This window comes from Bombina bombina, chromosome 4 (assembly GCF_027579735.1).
Source record: "Bombina bombina isolate aBomBom1 chromosome 4, aBomBom1.pri, whole genome shotgun sequence".
NCBI classification, from domain to species: domain Eukaryota; kingdom Metazoa; phylum Chordata; class Amphibia; order Anura; family Bombinatoridae; genus Bombina; species Bombina bombina.
Window position 1 is genome coordinate 1,039,563,965 of NC_069502.1, and position 21,250 is coordinate 1,039,585,214.

Consider the following 21,250-nt stretch of genomic DNA (forward strand, 5'->3'; position numbering starts at 1 on the left):
CTCTCCTGATTGATCCTTGGCTACCAGCCTGGGAATGAGAGGAAACGGTGGGAATACATAATCTAGGTTGAAGGTCCAAGGTGCTACTAGTGCATCTACTAGAGTCGCCTTGGGATCCCTGGATCTGGACCCGTAGCAAGGAACCTTGAAGTTCTGACGAGACGCCATCAGATCCATGTCTGGAATGCCCCATAATTGAGTTATTTGGGCAAAGATTTCCGGATGGAGTTCCCACTCCCCCGGATGGAATGTCTGACGACTCAGAAAATCCGCTTCCCAATTTCCACTCCTGGGATGTGGATCGCAGACAAGTGGCAGGAGTGATCCTCCGCCCATTGAATTATTTTGGTCACTTCTTCCATCGCCAGGGAACTCCTTGTTCCCCCCTGATGATTGATATATGCAACAGTCGTCATGTTGTCTGATTGAAACCTTATGAATTTGGCCTTTGCTAGTTGAGGCCAAGCTTTGAGAGCATTGAATATCGCTCTCAGTTCCAGAATGTTTATCGGGAGAAGAGATTCTTCCCGAGACCATAGACCCTGAGCTTTCAGGGGTTCCCAGACCGCGCCCCAGCCCACCAGGCTGGCGTCGGTCGTGACAATGACCCACTCTGGTCTGCGGAAGCTCATTCCCTGTGACAGATTGTCCAGGGTCAGCCACCAACGGAGTGAATCTCTGGTCTTTTGATCTACTTGAATCGTCGGAGACAAGTCTGTATAATCCCCATTCCACTGTCTGAGCATGCACAGTTGTAATGGTCTTAGATGAATTCGTGCAAAAGGAACTATGTCCATTGTTGCAACCATCAATCCTATTACTTCCATGCACTGCGCTATGGAAGGACGAAGAACAGAATGAAGTACTTGACAAGAGCTTAGAATTTTTGATTTTCTGACCTCTGTCAGAAAAATCCTCATTTCTAAGGAATCTATTATTGTTCCCAAGAAGGGAACTCTTGTTGACGGGGACAGAGAACTTTTTTCTTTGTTCACCTTCCATCCGTGAGATCTGAGAAAGGCTAGGACGATGTCCGTATGAGCCTTTGCTTTTGACAGAGACGACGCTTGAATCAGGATGTCGTCCAAGTAAGGTACTACTGCAATGCCCCTTGGTCTTAGAACCGCTAGAAGGGACCCTAGTACCTTTGTGAAAATCCTAGGAGCAGTGGCTAATCCGAATGGAAGTGCCACAAACTGGTAATGCTTGTCCAGAAAAGCGAACCTTAGGAACTGATGATGTTCCTTGTGGATAGGAATATGTAGGTACGCATCCTTTAAATCCACGGTAGTCATAAATTGATTTTCCTGGATAGTAGGTAGGATCGTTCGAATAGTTTCCATTTTGAACGATGGTACCCTGAGAAATTTGTTTAGGATCTTGAGATCCAAAATTGGTCTGAATGTTCCCTCTTTTTTGGAACTATGAACAGGTTGGAATAAAAACCCATCCCTTGTTCTCTTATTGGAACTGGATGAATCACTCCCATCTTTAACAGGTCTTCTACACAATGTAAGAATGCCTGTCTTATTATTTGGTTTGAAGATAATTGAGACCTGTGGAACCTTCCCCTTGGGGGTAGTTCCTTGAATTCCAGGAGATAACCTTGAGAAACTATTTCTAGCGCCCAAGGATCCTGAACATCTCTTGCCCAAGCCTGAGCAAAGAGAGAAAGTCCTGCCCCCCCACCAGATCTGGTCCCGGATCGGGGGCTATCCCTTCATGCTGTTTTGGTAGCAGTGGTAGGCTTCTTGGCCTGCTTACCCTTGTTCCAGCCTTGCATTGGTTTCCAGGCTGGTTTGGGTTGTGAAGTATTACCCTCTTGCTTAGAGGATGAGGAATTAGAGGCTGGTCCGTTTCTGCGAAAGGGACGAAAATTAGTCTTATTTTAGCCTTAAAAAACCTATCCTGTGGGAGGGCGTGGCCCTTTCCCCCAGTGATGTCTGAAATAATCTCTTTCAAATCAGGTCCAAATAATGTTTTACCCTTGAAAGGAATGTTAAGCAATTTTGTCTTGGAAGACACATCCGCTGACCAAGACTTTAGCCAAAGCGCTCTGCGCGCCACGATAGCAAACCCTGAATTTTTCGCCGCTAATCTAGCTAATTGCAAAGTGGCATCTAAAATAAAAGAGTTAGCCAATTTAAGTGCTTGAACTCTGTCCATAACCTCCTCATACGAAGATTCTTTATTGAGTGACTTTTCTAGTTCCTCGAACCAGAAACACGCTGCAGTAGTGACAGGAACAATGCATGAAATTGGTTGTAGAAGGTAACCTTGCTGAACAAAAATCTTTTTAAGCAAACCCTCTAATTTTTTATCCATAGGATCTTTGAAAGCACAACTATCTTCGATAGGAATAGTAGTGCGTTTGTTTAGAGTAGAAACCGCCCCCTCGACCTTGGGGACTGTCTGCCATAAGTCCTTTCTGGGGTCGACTATAGGAAATAATTTCTTAAATATAGGTGGGGGGACAAAAGGTATGCCGGGCCTTTCCCACTCTTTATTTACTATGTCCGCCACCCGCTTGGGTATAGGAAAAGCGTCTGGGGGCACCGGAACCTCTAGGAACTTGTCTATCTTACATAACTTCTCTGGAATGACCAAATTGTCACAATCATCCAGAGTAGATAATACCTCCTTAAGCAGTGCGCGGAGATGTTCTAATTTAAATTTAAATGTCACTACATCAGGTTCAGCTTGATGAGAAATCTTTCCTGAATCTGAAATTTCTCCCTCAGACAAAACCTCCCTCATGACCCCTTCAGATTGGTGTGAGGGTATGACAGAACAATTATCATCAGCGTCCTCTTGTTCTTCAGTGTTTAAAACAGAGCAATCGCGCTTTCTCTGATAAGTAGGCATTTTGGATAAAAGATTTGCTATAGAGTTATCCATTACAGCCGTTAATTGTTGCATGGTAATAAGTATTGGCGCACTAGATGTACTAGGGGCCTCCTGTGTGGGCATAACTGGTGTAGGACACAGTAGGGGATGATGTAGTATCATGTTTACTCCCCTCATTTGAGGAATCATCTTGGGCAATATCATTATCTGTGGCATTACTGTCCTTACTTTGTTTGGACACTATGGCACAATTATCACATAAATTTAAATGGGGAGACACATTGGCTTTCATACATATAGAACATAGCTTATTTGATGGTACAGACATGTTAAACAGGCTTAAACTTGTCAACAAAGCACAAAAAACGTTTTAAAATAAAACCGTTACTGTCACTTTAAATTTCAAACTGAAAACACTTTATTACTGAAAATGAGGCTCTGTCTATAACTAGAAAAGGCCCCCATCTGAAAAAGGAGTCCAACACAGTGCCTGCCGTTTTTCTAAACAATCCCCAAGATTATAATAACCATTATTAGTTAGAATCTGCATAATATGCCTAGTAAAGCAATCGTTTTAGCCCAGAAAAATGTCTACCAGTTTTTTAAGCCCTTTTTGAAGCCCTTTATTCTTTTATGTTTAACTAAGAAAATGGCTTACCGGTTCCCATGAGGGGAAATGACAGCCTTCCAGCATTACATGGTCTTGTTAGAAATATGGCTAGTCATACCTTAAGCAGAAAGGTCTGCTAACTGTTTCCCCCAACTGAAGTTACTTCATCTCAACAGTCCTGTGTGGAAACAGCAATCGATTTTAGTAACTGTCTGCTAAAATCATCTTCCTCTTACAAACAGAAATCTTCATCCTTTTTCTGTTTCAGAGTAAATAGTACATACCAGCACTATTTTAAAATAACAAACACTTGATAGAAGAATAAAAACTACATTTAAACACCAAAAAAACTCTTAACCATCTCCGTGGAGATGTTGCCTGTGCAACGGCAAAGAGAATGACTGGGGTGGGCGGAGCCTAGGAGGGATCATGTGACCAGCTTTGCTGGGACTCTTTGCCATTTCCTGTTGGGGAAGAGAATATCCCACAAGTAAGGATGACGCCGTGGACCGGACACACCAATGTTGGAGAAATCTGCTTTATTTTTCGAATGTTGCAAAAAATTTGCCCATCCCTATTTATTACCATTTGAAAAGTAATGATATACTCTCATTCAGAAGGGTAGGGGAGATATAACAGGGAGAAGCACATTGATTGGGTTAATGTTATTAATTGTTTGTTTTTTGTGTGTGCACCAATTACAATGAAGATTGTAGTTTTAAACTTAAGTGTATAAGTCTAGTGTTAGTCTATAAATATAGCTGCTTCGTAGCCAAATCCATTATGGAATTTATAAGGTAAAAGCAAAATCTAAGCTTAACTTATAAATTAATTTATTTCATGTATGTATGTATTGGGTACTTGTAAAGCACGGCTAATCACCCGTAAGGGTCTCAAAGCGCTGCTCATTTTATCAACTTTGGAAGGATGAAAGACTGAGTGAACCTTGCCGGGGATCGAACCTGCAACCCTCGGGTTGCTACAGAGCTCAGCCACAGTGCATTAGCATGCTGAGTTATCTGTCCGGCGGTGGTGGTGGTGGTGGCAGCGGCGGCGGTGGTGGTGGTGGTGGTGGTGATGAAAGTCCAGAAGATATTACTCCTAGAATTCAACTCCTAGACAGCAGTTGAATCCTAGGAATAATGGCTTGTGGAATCTCACCACCTTATAAAAGAAATAAAGTTTTATGGTTTTATTATTGGATCCTGAGAAAACATTTTTATTCTTTTTGAATAAGTTTTGGCTTATACTACTATGGTGTTTTAAATGGGGTATTGCATGGTAATATTGACTGGAAAAAAAGTTTAACCTTTCTTACATTCCTGTTATCTGACATATTTGATTACAATACTTATTTTATCCCCATGACAGTGATTTCCGAGAATGCTAGACTTATATTCAAGAATGTTTACCTGCAGTGGTTCTCAAAGGAAAGAATTACAGGATATTCTGATGTGACAAATGCAGTCTCTTTGATGGCTTGAATTACATCCTTCAGAAATAAGAAGAGAGGTAATTAATTATCTACTATCAATATCGTAATATTTCTATAGTTTTATAAGATTCATTTTAAGAGGAAAGTGAACTCTAAAAATGCATATATTATAATGCATATGAAATAGCACTATTTTGTGCTTAAGATCAGTTTGGTTGTTTATTCTGAAGTTGAAACTAACATGAAGTGCATATATACATATGACTGGACCTTAAAGGGACAGTAAAGTCAAAATTAAAGTTTCATGATTCAGATAGGGTATGCAATTTTAAAAAACTTTCCAATTAAATTTTATCATCAAATTTGCTTTGTTCTTTTGGTATTATTTGTTGAAAGCTTAACCTTGAAGGCCGCCTCAGTGAATTTTCACAGTTTTTCACAGCTACACAGTGCTTGCTCATGAGTGTCATATAGATAAAGAATTATGCTCACTCCTGTGGAGTTATTTATGAATCAGCAGTGATTGGCTAATGCAAGTCTGTCAAAAGAACTGAAAAAAAGGGGGCAGTCTGCAGAGGCTTAGATAAAAGGTAATCACAGAGGTAAAAAGTATATTAATATAACAGTGTAAGTTATGCAACACTGGGTAATGGCTAAAACAGCATTATCAGAGCCGTCGCTAGCACTCTCCCACCTTGAGGGAGATCTGGGGGCTCCCACCCGCTCCTATCCCGGCGATCGGGCCTGTATAAAGACAGGCATCGCTGGGGCTTCACGTTTTGCGTAACGCAACTAAATTAACAAAATACAGTAAGTGTAGGGAAATGGGGCATGCTGCTTAGAAGCCTGTATCTCAGGCCTCTAAGAAGCTACAGACCCCTAAGACTTACCGTTGGAAAGGTAATCGCCTAACCTTTCCAACGGTATAAGTCTTGGGGATCTGAAAAAAAAAAGTAAAAAAAATAAATGAAAAAAAAACACATCAGCTTAGCACCCAGGTGGGAAAGTGCTTAGCACTTAAAGGGTTAAACAACTTTCAATTTACTTCTATTATCAAATGTGCTTCATTCTCTTGTTAGCCATTGCTGAAGGAACAGCATTGCACTACTGGCAGCTGGATGAACATATCTATTCAGCCAATCACAAGAAACAAATTTGTGCAGGCACCAATCAGAAGCTAGATACCACTAATGTAGGATATGTGCATATTCAATTTCAACAAGGGATACTAAGAGAACAAGGCAAATTTGAAAATAGAAGTGAATTTAAAAGTGTCTTAAAATAACATGCTCAATCTGAATCATGCACGTTTAGTTTTGACTTTCCTATACCTTTAATAAGCAGAACTCCCATTGCAATATTTGTATATCATTATTGGTTTCACAAAAAAAAAAGCAATATATTTTAAAATATCTTCCTTGATATACCACAAAGAAACAAATAATACTTTATTATCCATTTAATTTAAGAATTGATCTGATGAGGTAACATGCAAACCTATGTATAGTAATAACAACAACTAATAGAATAGTAAGGTTATATTCAAAAGACCCAAACTTTATGAAAACTCTATAACATTTCTATAAAACATTTTTTTTAGCAACAGAATACAGTTTATATTCATAGCGTGTATGCAGCCTATAGATATTGCAATGCAACAGTGACAAACTATTTTCATGGCTGAGGTCTGATACCTGAACACTGAAAGAAACGTTACTTACTTTAAATAGGATATCTGTACACATTGCTTTCCCGTGAGTTATTATAGGTTCTTGATCTTCGCCTTTACCGTCCCAGCAATCTAGCTCAACACACCTTGCAATATAAATTAAACTGTATGTTATTTCTACAGTAAAAACATAACATCTGCAGTAAAATTACATTTCATTCTCAGCATATGGCTACACTGATACATTTAAATAGCTATATAGCATTTTGTGCTGGTGGCAAGAAGCAAACTAATTCGAAACACTGTGGTAAACCAAATTAATCCGTGACTTCACTTATTTAATTACATCAATTAATCTATTAATTAAAGATCCAGAATAAACGTTCCGAATTTACATATGTTTAAATATTTTAAGTTATTTAGAATAAATTCATATTTGTATTTTTGTAAAATGAGTTTTGTTTTTTATATTGTAAAACCAACTTAAAAATTGGAAAAAATAGTGCAACGACGAGCTGTTCAAAAATGCTCCCCAAAATTGTTTTTCCCCTTGCATGTCCAATCAGCATTTGCTTGCTGATCAGACATGGGAACGTGCACGTCGTAATAGACTACTAACACGCTAGCAAAGAAAATGGTTGCCCTTAGCAACGTTTATACAATCTCTGTTAACGTGTCAGTTTTGGCAATCTTCAAGAGCCGGATGCTTTTCATTAACAATCGGCTCACTCATGAACGTGCACAGAGGGGCCGGACCGGTTTTTAATAGCCGTTTTGCAGCCTGCTCTTCTTTGCCGAAGCTGAGTGGAGCTAGAGGAATGCTGGATTGCGCAGGCTCCAGTTTACATGTCGGTCGTATGACCAACAGGATAATTGGAAGCTGAATTGACACTTTCAATGGGCAGTGGAAACAATCTATATTTGAAAAGAAAATATTTTTTAAATAAAACATTACATGTAATAGATGTATATTGGAGAAATGTTAAGCTTGTCATGATCTGTTTATTAACCCTTAGAGTAAAAACGACTATAATAACCCTTTAAACAGTTTACAGCAATGATTCAGAAGTATCAAAATTTTCATGAGAATAGCGGAATTTTTTTTTTTTATTCAAACCCACTGCATTTGATTAAAAAAAAACACAATAACCTATTTATAACAACTTTTTCAAATGCATTTGTGGCACTATTACTTCCCTGTACCATGCATGAGGACTATTTGATAGAGGTATTCCAATCCATTAGAAAAATGTGCTTTTGACCTTTTAAAAACCCACTTTTGACATTTGTTTCGACTCTCTATGTTAAATAACTCTGTTCATGCATATACTCAGTTTATGTAGCAAACAACTTTTTTTAAACAAAATATTCAAAAATATGGTACAAATACACTTTTAAACTACATGACATGACATGTACAGAAATAAAATTATCAGAATATAATTTATGATTGCAAATATATTAATTATAAGTACTCAAAATGTTATGAAATTATTAATTGCACACATCATGAATAGATAATAGTAGTTAGGTGTAAAAAAAAATCATCAATATTGCCATGCTCTATATTTTGCATCCAAGAAGTTCAATGAAAAAGCCTGAACACACTTGAAAAGCCAGTGATACTCCTGTTTCTTATTACTTGTATTTAACTTAATCTTGCTATTGTTTCATTTCAAAATTCAAAGTGTAAAAAAAAACTCCTTTGGATTGGACTAGCTGGAAAAGAAGCCACAAAATCTACCCAGCTTTAATAGGATGTTTTCATATGGAAATTCTGATTGATTTAAATCTAGAGTTGAATTAAATGCAGTGGATAACTACTTAAATATACTTACTGGTTACTTTATTTTGGTGTTGGGGAGTAATTTCATTTTGACTTTGTAGACACAAGAACACCCTTATTACAATTTTTTAGGAGACCATGTTCTGGCTGTAAAGTCATGCTATTTATTTCATTGTGACTTAGTAGACACAAGAACGCCCGTATTACAATTTTTTAGCAGACCATGTTCTGGCTGCTATTAATTTCATTGTGACTTTGCAGACAGGAGCACACCTAGTACAACGTTTGTCGCTAATCTCACTGGTTGTACCTCCCACCTGCCTGGAAAATAGAAAAATCCTCCTGAATAGAGGCTGGCAGTGTGCCAGTTCAAAGGGCACCGAAAGGGGTGCTGAAATACAATTTCCACCCAAAAAGAAGGGGAAATGGGCTGCTAAAATCAGACAATGCTTTAAAAGCTTTCCAAGAATATATACAGTTCTACAGTTTTAATGGGAAACCACATTCTAGGTAAATTGTAGATAAAAAAGTGCATATTCTATATGCAAGAGTAGCATTTAACAATACCGAAAAATCAGTAGAAACTAATACAGTAATATCAGCTTTCTATTAATGTTTATTGTATATATCAGACAATAGCAAGAAGTACCTATCTATGGGCATTGGTAGGAAGTAAACACACCTTTTATTCCTGTATAAGCTATAATTTAAATGGACATGAACGTCAAAATTAAACTTTCATGATTTAAAGGGACAGTCAAGTAAAAAAAAAAAAACCTTCATGACTTAAACAGGGAATGTAATTTTAAACAACTTTCCAATTGACTTTTATAATCAATTTTGCTTTGTTCTCTTGGTATTCTTATTTGAAAGCTAAACCATGTAAAGTTACCCTGGAGTGAGCACTGATTGGCTAAAATGCAAGTCTGTCAAAAGAACTGAAATAAGGGGGCAGTTTGAAGAAGCATAGATACAAGGTAATCACAGAGGTAAAAAGTGTATTTTTATAACAGTGTTGGTTATGTAAAACTGGGGAATTGGTAATAAAGGGATTATCTTTCTTTTTAAACAACAAACATTCTGGTGTTGGCTGTCCCTTTAAATAGAACACACAATTTTAAGATACTTTTAAATGGACTTCTTTTATCCAATGTACTTTGTTCTCCTGGTATTCATTTGTTAGAAGCATACCTAAGTAGACTCAGGAGCAGCAATGCGCTAATGGGAGAAAGCTGGTGATTGGTGGCTACAAACAAATGCCTCTTGTCGTTAGCTCACCAGATGTGTCCTGCAGGCTACAGTGCAATGATAATAATACCGTTTGTGCTGCATGATATAGAAAGGGGGCAGAAGGCTATTTGCAGCTTAATCTAAGTGACTTAGGTGTAGACTGTCCCTTTAAGCTAGCTCCCAGTAGTGAATTGCTGATCCTTCAAGAAAGGATACAAAGAGAATAAAGCAAAATTGACAATAGAAGTAAATTAGAAAAATATTTACAATTGTATGCTTTATCTAAATCTTGAAAGAAAAAATTTGGGTTTCATGTCCCTTTAATATTAGATGAATTCCTTCAGAAATTCTATTGCAGCTTACCTGCATCCAGCCAGAAGTACTTGTCTGTACATCTCTACAGAAGATTTCCCACCAAACTGCCTCCCAGTTAGGTAGGTATTGTGCGAGGAACTGATAAAGTAGTGCGCTAAAGGTTGATCCATCTCTAGGTACAATTCCAAGCGATCTAAGAATACTGGGGCATTTTCATCTGACATCAGATATCTGCAAAATCCATCACTTGATATTTGGCCTGAAAAAAGGAAAGAGGCTTTTATTCATTTAACAATGTAAGTTTCATGTTCAGAAAAACAATTCTGACCTGTAATTTCTTTTCCTTTGTAGAACATAACTGTGTATTCCGTTAGAGGACGGAAATAATATCAAGTTTGTCGACCAAGTCTCACTATAGTGTAATGTCGCCATGATTTACAGGCTACAATTATTTTCTAGGTCACAATGCCACTAAACAATTAAAATTTGAATGGAACTTTTGTTATTTCTCATCATGATAAATATGCAGAAGTCCTCAGTCCTCTAGATCCGATATTTCAAGAATTAGAAACAATTATTTTAAAAAATCTATGATGAATTAGATTAGGAAACATATAAGGAACTTCTATAAATTACAATACCTAAAGATAGTATCAAGTAGGGGACACCACAGATCCTGGAATTTAGCATAAAATATTTTTTCTTCTTTTGCACATAAAATCAATCGGCTAGATTACGAGTTTTTGTCGGTAAGGCTTGCGGGGCTAACAAGCCGTTTCAGCTCACCGCTCACCTACAAACAACGCTGGTATTACGGTTTTTTTAAAACCCGGCGTTAGCCGCAAAAAAGTGAGCGGAGAGTAAAATTTAGCTCCACATCTCACCTCAATACCAGCGCTGATTACGGTAGCGGTGAAATGGCAAAACATGCTCATGCACGATTTCCCCATAGGAATCAATGGGGCAGATTCGGCTGAAAAAAAACCTAACACCTGCAAAAAAGCAGCGTTCAGCTCCTAACGCAGCCCCATTTATTCCTATGGGAAAATACATTTATGTCTACACCTAACACCCTAACATGAACCCTGAGTCTAAACACCCCTAATCTTACACTTATTAACCCCTAATCTGCCGCCCCCGACATCGTCGCCACCTGCATAATATTATTAACCCCTAATCTGATGCCCCCAGCATCGCCGAACCCTACATTATATTTATTAACCCCTAATCTGCCAAGCCCCAATGTTGCCGCAACCTAACTACATTTATTAACCCCTAATCTGCCGCCCACAACGTCACCGCCACTATAATAAATATATTAACCCCTAAACCTAAGTCTAACCCTAACCCTAACACCCCCCTAACTTAAATATAATTTTAAATAATCTAAATAAAATTACTACAATTAACTAAATTATTCCTATTTAAAACTAAATACTTACCTATAAAATAAACCCTAAGCTAGCTACAATATAACTAATAGTTACATTGTAGCTAGCTTAGGTTTTATTTTTATTTTACAGGCAACTTTGTATTTATTTTAACTAGGTACAATAGTTATTAAATAGTTATTAACTATTTAATAACTACCTAGCTAAAATAAGTACCTGTAAAAAAAAAAAACTAACCTATGTTACAATTACACCTAACTCTACATTATCATTAAATAAATTAACTAAATTAACTACAATTAATTACAATTAAATAAACTAAAGTATGGAAAAAACAAACACTAAATTACAGAAAATAATAAAATAATTAAAAAAATTTAAACTAATTACACCTAATCTAATCCCCCTAATAATATAAAAAAGCCCCCCAAAATAAAAAAACCTACCCTACACCAAATTACAAATAGCCCTTAAAAGGGCTTATTGCGCGGCATTGCCCCAAAGTAATCAGCTCTTTTACCTGTAAAAAAAATTACAATACCCCCCAACATTAAAACCCACCACCCACACACCCAACCCTACTCTAAAACCCACCCAATCCCCCCTTAATAAAACCTAACACTAACCCCCTGAAGATCACCCTACCTTGAGACGTCTTCACCCAACCGGGCAGAAGTGGTCCTCCAGACGGTCCGAAGTCTTCATCCTATCCGGGCAGAAGAGGTCCTCCAGACGGCCAGAAGTCTTCATCCAGGCGGCATCTTCTATCTTCATCCATCCGGAGCGGAGCGGGTCCATCTTCAAGACATCCGACGCGGAACATTCTCTTCTTTCCAACGACTAACACTAAATGACGGTACCTTTAAGTGACGTCATTCAAGATGGCGTCCCTTCAATTCCAATTGGCTGATAGAATTCTATCAGCCAATCGGAATTAAGGTAGAAAAAATTCTATTGGCTGTTCCAATCAGCCAACAGAATGCGAGCTCAATACTATTGGCTGATTGGATCAGCCAATAGATTTTTTTCTACCTTAATTCTATCAGCCAATTGGAATTGAAGGGACGCCATCTTGGATGACGTCACTTAAAGGTACTGTCATTTAGTGTTAGTCGTCGGAAAGAAGAGAATGCTCCGCGTCAGATGTCTTGAAGATGGACCCGCTCCGCTCCGGATGGATGAAGATAGAAGATTCTATCAGCCAATCGGAATTGAAGGGACGCCATCTTGGATGACGTCACTTAAAGGTACCGTCATTTAGTGTTAGTCGTCGGAAAGAAGAGGATGCTCCGCGTTGGATGTCTTGAAGATGGACCCGCTCCGCTCTGGATGAAGATAGAAGATGCCACCTGGATGAAGACTTCTGGCTGTCTGGAGGACCACTTCTGCCCAGATAGGATGAAGACTTCGGACCGTCTGCAGGACCACTTCTGCCCAGTTGGGTGAAGACGTCTCAAGGTAGGGTGATCTTCAGGGGGTTAGTGTTAGGTTTTATTAAGGGGGGGATTGGTGGGTTTTAGAGTAGGGTTGGGTGTGTGGGTGGTGAGTTTTAATGTTGGGGGGTACTGTATTTTTTTTTACAGGTAAAAAAGCTGATTACTTTGGGGCAATGCCCCGCAAAAATCCCTTTTAAGGGCTATTTGAAATTTAGTATAGGGTAGGGATTTATTTTTTTATTTTGTGGGGCTTTTTTATTTTATTAGGGGGATTAGTTTAGGTGTAATTAGTTTTAAAAAATTGTAATTATTTTATTACTTTCTGTAATTTAGTGTTTTTTTCGTACTTTAGTTTATTTAATTTAATTGTAATTAATTGTAGTTAATTTAGTTAATTTATTTAATGATAGTGTAGAGTTAGGTGTAATTGTAACATAGGTTAGGTTTTATTTTACAGGTATATTTGTACTTATTTTAGCTAGGTAGTTATTAAATAGTTAATAACTATTTAATAACTATTCTACCTAGTTAAAATAAATACAAAGTTGCCTGTAAAATAAATATAAACCCTAAGCTAGATACAAATGTAACTATTAGTTATATTGTAGCTAGCTTAGGGTTTATTCTATAGGTAAGTATTTAGTTTTAAATAGGAATAATTTAGTTATTTGTAGTAATTTTATTTTGATTATTTTAAATTATATTTAAGTTAGGGGGGTGTTAGGGTTAGGGTTAGACTTAAGTTTAGGGGTTTAAACATTTAATATAATTGCAGCGACGATGGGGGCGGCTGATTAGGGGTTAATAAATGTAGGTAGGTGTCGGCGATGTTAGGGAAGGCAGATTAGGGGTTAATAAAATTTAACTAATATTTGCAAGGCGGGAGTGCGGCATTTTAGGGGTTAATGTATTTATTGAAGTGGCGGCGATTTCCGGTCGGCAGATTAGGGGTTCAAAAATTTATTTAAGTGTTTGCGATGTGGGGGGGGGGGGGGGCTCGGTTTATGGGTTAATAGGTAGTTTATGGGTGTTAGTGTACTTTTTAGGACTTTACTTAAGAGTTTTATGTTACGGCGTTAGCCCATAAAACTGTTAACTACTGACTTTTAAATGCAGTAGGAGTCTTGACAGGAGAGGGTGTATCACTCACTTTTTCCAAGACTTGTAATACTGGCGTTAGGAAAATCCCATTAAAAAGATAGGATACGCAATTTACGTAAGTGGATTCGAGTCGCGGAAAAAAAGTGAGCGGTACACTTGTACCTGCTAGACTCGTAATACCAGCGGACATTAAAAAGCAGCGTTGGAACCTCTCAACGCTGCTTTTTAAGGCTAACGCAAAACTCGTAATCAAGCAGAACGTGTGTTAAATAGTTTCTATAATACTACATGGATTAATCAGGGCCTATTTGAAGCACAGATGTATAGTTATAATATACTTTTTTGTGCATAAAAATGTAAAATGAGAATGCTCTATTTTGTTATTTTATCTTTGAACAAATTCCCTTCTTAAACTCTTTCAAAAGGGTTCAAGAAGTAGTCACATTTACACTTATGGAACAGCCCCATTCTGCTCAAGATGAAGATACAGTCAGTAAATGGAGCAAATCTGTGTATGTTTGTTCATGATTAGCTCACCAGCTCTGTCCACATCTGGAGGGGCACAGGTGCACAATGTTAACTATATATTAAAGCACTTTGCAGGGTTTACATGCATAGTAAAAAAAAAAACAAAAAAAAAAAACAGGTGTTTCACCATAATATTCTCTAACTAAATAGAAAATGTTTTTGTTATTTTTCAGTTTGGATAAGCTATAATCATAAACAATGCTCGGTTGCGTTTTCATCCTTGATTAATATGAGCATGTAATTATTCTATATTATGTTGTATATGTATTATTCTCCTAATAAATTCCTTTTTTTCTGCATATGCAGGTTATCGGAATGTTTGCTTAATCCGTCTTGCAAACCCTTGCACATATTAGTTAAATGGACAATAAAGTCAAAATTAATTTTTTATGATTTTGATACAGGATGCAATTTCAAACAACGTTCCAATTTATTTCTGTTATCTAATTTGCTATGACCTCTTTTTATCCTTTTTTAAAACCATACATAGGTAGGCTTGGGAACAGCAATACACTTCTGAGAGCTAGCTGCTGATTAGTGGTTGCACATATATGCCTCTTGTCATTGGCTCACCCGATGTGCTCAGCTATCTCCCAGTAGTGTATTGCTGCTCCTTCAATTCAACAGAATGAAGCACATTTTTAACAGAAGTAAATTGGAAAGTTGTTTAACATTGTATATAGATATAATACTCTAGTTATAGATATAATACTCTAGTCACATGCACGCTCCTGGGCCTACCTCCTTAGGTTCTCATGAGAAGGAGCTAAGTTTTTAAGAAAGGATAACAAGAGAAAATGTTTAATTTAATTTAAGAAATATTCATAAAAATATGTTAATACAAATATTGATGAAAAATGTATTGTGGATTGTTTAGTAACATTTTTATTTATTATATATTATTTTTCTATAATATAATTTCTTAAAATAATTTCTTAAATTAAAATTAGTAACTAAATTAAAATTAGTAACTTGCATCTTAGATTCATATTTGCTTTTATTTTTATTTGTATTTTTGAGATTAAAGTGATTGCAATGTTTATTATTTTGCTGGCTAGTATATAAAAGTATTATTAAAAACAGGGACACTTTAATTGATTAACATTTTTTAAGAAGCTTCATTTGTTAAATATTTACCATTTAGTGATGGTAAACATCCTGCCGTTCCTCCTCCCGCATCTTACTTTATTTAGCTGAGCGATGACAAATCTGCCTTCAGCCAATAGTTGCGTGCCCCATGAGCTGAACGCCAAGCGGGGCACGCAACGATTGGCTGAAGGCAGATTAATTATTGCTCAGGTAAATAAAGGGATTAATATTTTTATTATAAAATGTAATAAGACATTTGTATACTCTATTTGAATCATGAAAACATTCCCACTTTAGAAATAAAAGCTTTTAATAATATTAAAAACAATATTAACAACAATATTAATCCAAATCAAATTATTATTAATAATAACAACAACAACAATAATAATATTAATAAATAGCAAAACATTCACTTTAATTTAACAGATAACTTCTCCCTTATAGCTGATGACCATATAGTGGCGATTTTACAATAAATAAAACTTAGATATGGTATTACCTTCTTTCTTAAGTTCTTTATCAGGCTCATACATTTCAATTATCTGCATGGACCTTTTTGCCTCAAAGAAGGGGAACAAGATTTCATTCAGCCGAGGATCTCGTTGATGCTAATTTTGAAAAACAGGATAACTTAGTAAAGAGTTACAGTATTTGTATTTTACAGCTCAATGCGTTAGGTGAATGAATAGTGTTAAATAATAACCCAATTAAATATTTAATACATTTATTTTATTCCTTTTATGTTTTTTTATTTAACTAATTATAGACGCATGCTGCTGAAAGTTATCTTTCAGACATACTTAAATGGATGCTATACTAATGCATATATGAAAAAAACAATAATTGTATGTGTTAATATACTTATTTTTTTAAAGTGAAGTAAAGCATTTTAAATTAATAACATTTGTTTGCTTGTTGAAAAGGGCAACACCCACAATTTTATTGGGAAGCAGACCAACACCTCCAGAAGAATAAAAAACTAAAGTAGTTTTAGTAAGCACAGGAATTTACTATAATGTCCCTTTGCTATGTTTATTGTCACCAGTTATCAGGGTGAACACACTATTTTTTTTTCCAGTTTAATCTTTATTTGGAGTTATTGGAAAAAGAATAATAGCTGACCCTATTCCATGATGTCAATTTCTATGGGATTAATTGCAACACATAATTATGTACTCAATAAGGTATCCTCTGAGATCCAAGATATTTAGATAATTATTTTTTGTTGTTATGGTTTCAGCTCATTTTCGTATTATATTCTGGGCATTATTGCTGACCTTTACAGATGTTTTGTTATTAGAGAGGAGGAGGCATTGATTTGTCTTTTGGAGCCCATTCGGTTAGAGGAGCAGCGGCTTCCAAAGCACTTTTGGCTGGTAGTCAACTTCAAGACATTTTGAAGGCCGCAGACTGGTCCTCGGCTTCTACTTTTTTCCTTTTTTAGTTTAAACGGATTCCTCATGCAGCTAACATTCTCCCTTCTGTGCGTTTAAAATGCAAAATATGAAGCCTCCTGTCCTGTTATAAAATTTGGATTATTATAGCCCTGGTGTATAAATAATTTAGATTTTATTAAAGACAGGAGGCAAATATTTTCCCTTCCCTTGTCATTTCCCTCCCACAAATAATTAATATGAAAAAAAAATAAAAAAATATATATATATATATATATAATTTATATAGAGTTTTGTTCATGTGTTTCCTTTATATATGTATGTTTCTTGCATGTCTATGGACGGAAATAGGGAGCAGTGGTTATTTGCATTTTATTTTACAGTGTGATCATTTTAACAGCTCTTTCCACTGGTTTCCTTCTTCAGTTGCCATCTGTGGCTGATCATTGATTGATCCAGTTCATTAGTTCCTGTGTCTTCATCTAAAAAAAAAAGAGGAAGTTCCTGTGTTTTTTTTAGGACTCTTATACATTATCTGTGTGCTGATTGGTGCTGCACTGTTGCAACTTTTATGCAAATTTTTCTGTTCAGTTTTCTTTGCTGCTGTTTGGAATTCAGTAAGATGTGATGCAAAATTTTCGCCTCCTGTCTTTAATAAAATATAGATTATTTATACACCAAGGCTATAATAATCCAAATGTAACTGTGTTTAACTGCTTTGTTGTAATGACTACTCAGTGCCCAGTTATCTAATATTTACTGGATTAAAAAATGAAAATACTGGGGTAATAAGTGATCTTCTTATTTTGAAACCATCTTTTAGTTTGCCGGATAAAACATAGATCTGCAGGGGGGAATATTTAGGGAATACGGGAGACCTAGTAGACAACTTTCAGCTACACCCATGGAACACCCCTGTTCAGGAAAACTAATTTTACAATAAGCAAAACAATATGCTTTGATTAGTTTTATTACCAATTTACTGTGCATATGAAATATATTTTTTTTCTGCATAATTTCATTGTGAATGTTAATGTTTCCATTTACAGAAGAATTTTGTTCTGATTTTTAGCCCCTTCAATACCAGGAATTTCAGAGAAAAACTTGCCAAAATACCAGAGAATTTTTAGTATTTGTGCTATCACTCCATTTAAACAGAAACAGAGCCTTTTTTTTATTTACCTATCATAACTATATATATTTTGTTAGCAGACAACCTGATGTATTGGTCTAGACTCATTTTGGTATTTTTCATGCCACAGTTTTGCTGCCAAATGCGATCATATTAAAAAATAAATGTTAACGTTTCTACAAACTGTACAGTCATTAGGTTATAAAAGCTTCTCTGGGATCCCCTTGGTTCAGAAATAGTCGACATACATGGCTTTACCATTGCTTTTTGGTTATTAGAAGGCTGCTAATTGCAGCTGCGCATGATATTTCTAAAATTCCCGGCAGTGAATGGGGTTAACCTGGTAGCTTGTAAGGTTAATTTTAGCTGTAATGCAGGGATTACCCTCCCACCTGACACCTCCCATCCCCTGATCCCTCCCAAAAACCTCTTTTCCCTCCCTCACCCCCCCATTAGTCACCACCATCGTAGGTACTGGCAGTCTGCCATTATGCAGTTTTAGGGCTTTTGTTATTTATTTTTCACTGTGGGGATCCCTCCTCAACACTCCCAAATCCCTGATCCCAAACAGCTCTCTAACCCTCTCACTAGAAGCTGTCATCTTAGGCATTGGCAAATGTCTGCCAGTACCCAGTTTGTAGTATTTTCTCAATTATTCATTAATAAAAAAAAAAATCTGTAGTGTCGGGGTCTACCCTAACTCTTCTCTCCAAGCAATTGTCACTAAGGACCCCTCCCTCCTGTTACAACCTGTTTCTGTAGCATAGTGGCCCATCCATCCCCCTCCCTCACCAAAGACTTTTTTAGTAGCATAAGTAACCCTCCCCTTCCTCTCCTCCCTCCCCTCTAGCGATGCACCACCAGCCTCCTCATTCATTCTATCCCACACCACCGTAATCCGATACAGACTGTGTCACTGTATATATCAGTGATCCGCATTTATATGGTAAAGGAAGAACGATCAGTTCTTCCTTACTACATGAAAGCAGATGCCTTCTGCACCTGGTTGCAGTCTACATTGTCAAAGCTGACAGCAAAGACAACATCCTGAGACAGACTGATAGACGAAGGTAATACATCAACAGGGTATGCTAAGCGGAGTAATGTGTGACATAGTACCTACGTCCAAATTGCTTCAGGGGTTAATGTAATTGCACAACACAATTATTTACGGCATGTTTCTACTTCAATATCTTATTTATTCATTTCATAAGATTTGTAAACTACATTTTTTGTGAGCCCTATTGTAAAGTATTCATCTTCTTCACATTCTTAAAGGGACAGTAAAGTCAAAATTAAACTTCCATGATTTAGATAGAAAATGTGATTTTAAACAACTTCCCTTTATTGAAAAGAATGCCTACATAAGCTTAAAAGCAACAATGCACTACTAGTAGCTAGCTGCTGATTGGTGGCTGCATACACATGCCACTTATAACCTGATGTGTTCAGCTAGCTCCTAGTAATGCATGGCTGCTCCTTCAACAGAGGCTACCAGGAGAATAAAGCAAATTTGATAATAGAAGTAAATTGAAAAATTGTTTAAAATTGTATCGTCCCTTTAAATGCAGGGAGACACTGTTCTCAATGCAAAAATTGCCTTTAGAGAATCACAACATGGGATACAAATCACTGATGAGATTTCTTAGAGAATCTAACAACCTTTAGATTATCGGGCCACTAGAGACAAAACATGCATTTGTTTAATAAAAAAGTTCTCTATGAAATTTTAAAATATTATGGGCTAGATTATATGTGGTGCGCTATGAAATATTGCACGTGTATTACAAGTTTAGAGTAAATGTGACCGCACAAGCACAAACTAAATTTGCGCTTGTTGGGTTAACGCAACTGAAGTCTTCAAATAAAGGTTAGGGCAAAATTAAAACGTGTACCATACATATATACACCTATAAACACATACAGTATATACACATGTATACACACACACATATTGGAGCCCTTTCCAGTCAAATACTTTTTTAATCAATATTAATATTGAATAATGTGTTTTAGTTTGTATATACTGTATATATTTTACATTCCAATGTTCTTCACATTGGGGAAAATGTTCTATGTATTTTTAAATAGATATTCCTCGATATATAGACTAAAATAACAAGTGTATTGCATTGAACAATGATACTTTTTATTGGACTAACTATACATTTATAAGTTGACAAGCTTTCAGAAGTATTCCTTCTTTTTTCAAATCTGAAGGAATACCAATTCAATGGAATTTACAGATTATATCTTGAAACACAGAATGCCTAAAAAGGACAGAAAGTGTTACAGAGGTGCAGGGAGAGGAGGAGGTGTCGTAAAAATCATGAGGGGGGCTTAGGTGACAGAGGCAAGCAGTGTCAAGCGAGGAGAACAGACAGGGGAAATATATAGTTTTACATAGAGCATATACTATATAGTGTATATATTTTGTTTAAAACAGTAATGGGCAACTGCATGCAGCCCGGAGCCTCATTTCTTGCAGGCTGCTAGCAGTGCTATATTTGCTAAAAAATATACACCTAGATTACGAGTCTTGCGTCAGCCTTAAAAAGCAGCGTTGAGGGGTCCCAAACCCCCAACGTTGCTTTTTAACACCCGCTGGTATTACGAGTCTGGCAGGTACAGGTGTACCGCTCACTTTTCTTCCGCGACTCGAGCATACCGCAAATCCCCTTACGTCAATTGCGTATCCTATCTTTTCCATGGGATTTGCCTAACGCTGGTATTACGAGTCTTGGAAGAAGTGAGCGGTAGACACTCTCCTGGCAAGACTTCTACCGCATTTAAAAGTCAGTAGCTAAGTGTTTTATGGGCTAACGCCGTAACATAAAACTCTTAAGTAAAGTCCTAAAAAGTACACTAACACCCATAAACTACCTATTAACCCATAAACCGAGCCCCCCCCCCCACATCGCAAACACTTAAATACATTTTTTAACCCCTTAAGTGCTAAAAAGTACACTAACACCCATAAACTACATATTAACCCCGAAACCGAGGCCCCCCCCCACATCGGAAACACTTTAATATATTAACCCCTAATCTGCCGACCGGACATCGCCGCCACTTTAATAAATATATTAACCCCTAAACCGCCGCACTTCCACCTCACAAACACTAGTTAAATATTATTAACCCCCAATCTGCCTGCCCTAACATCGCCGACACCTACCTATATTTATTAACCCCTAATCTGCCGCCCACAACGACGCCGCTACTAAATTAAATGTATTAACCCCTAAACCTAAGTCTAACCCTAACCCTAACCCTAACACTCC

The 21,250-nt window shown here is 36.8% G+C and overlaps 1 protein-coding gene across 1 annotated transcript in view; it reads right to left on the reverse strand.

Annotated features, from left to right (window-relative positions):
• PLCB4 (phospholipase C beta 4) overlaps positions 1-21,250 on the reverse strand; it is a 788,735-nt gene that overhangs the window by 197,457 nt on the left and 570,028 nt on the right. Inside the window, 4 exon segments of the mRNA XM_053712158.1 lie at positions 4,870-4,949; positions 6,614-6,707; positions 9,941-10,151; positions 15,940-16,048. Of these exon segments, the coding sequence (XP_053568133.1) occupies positions 4,870-4,949; positions 6,614-6,707; positions 9,941-10,151; positions 15,940-16,048 (494 nt within the window).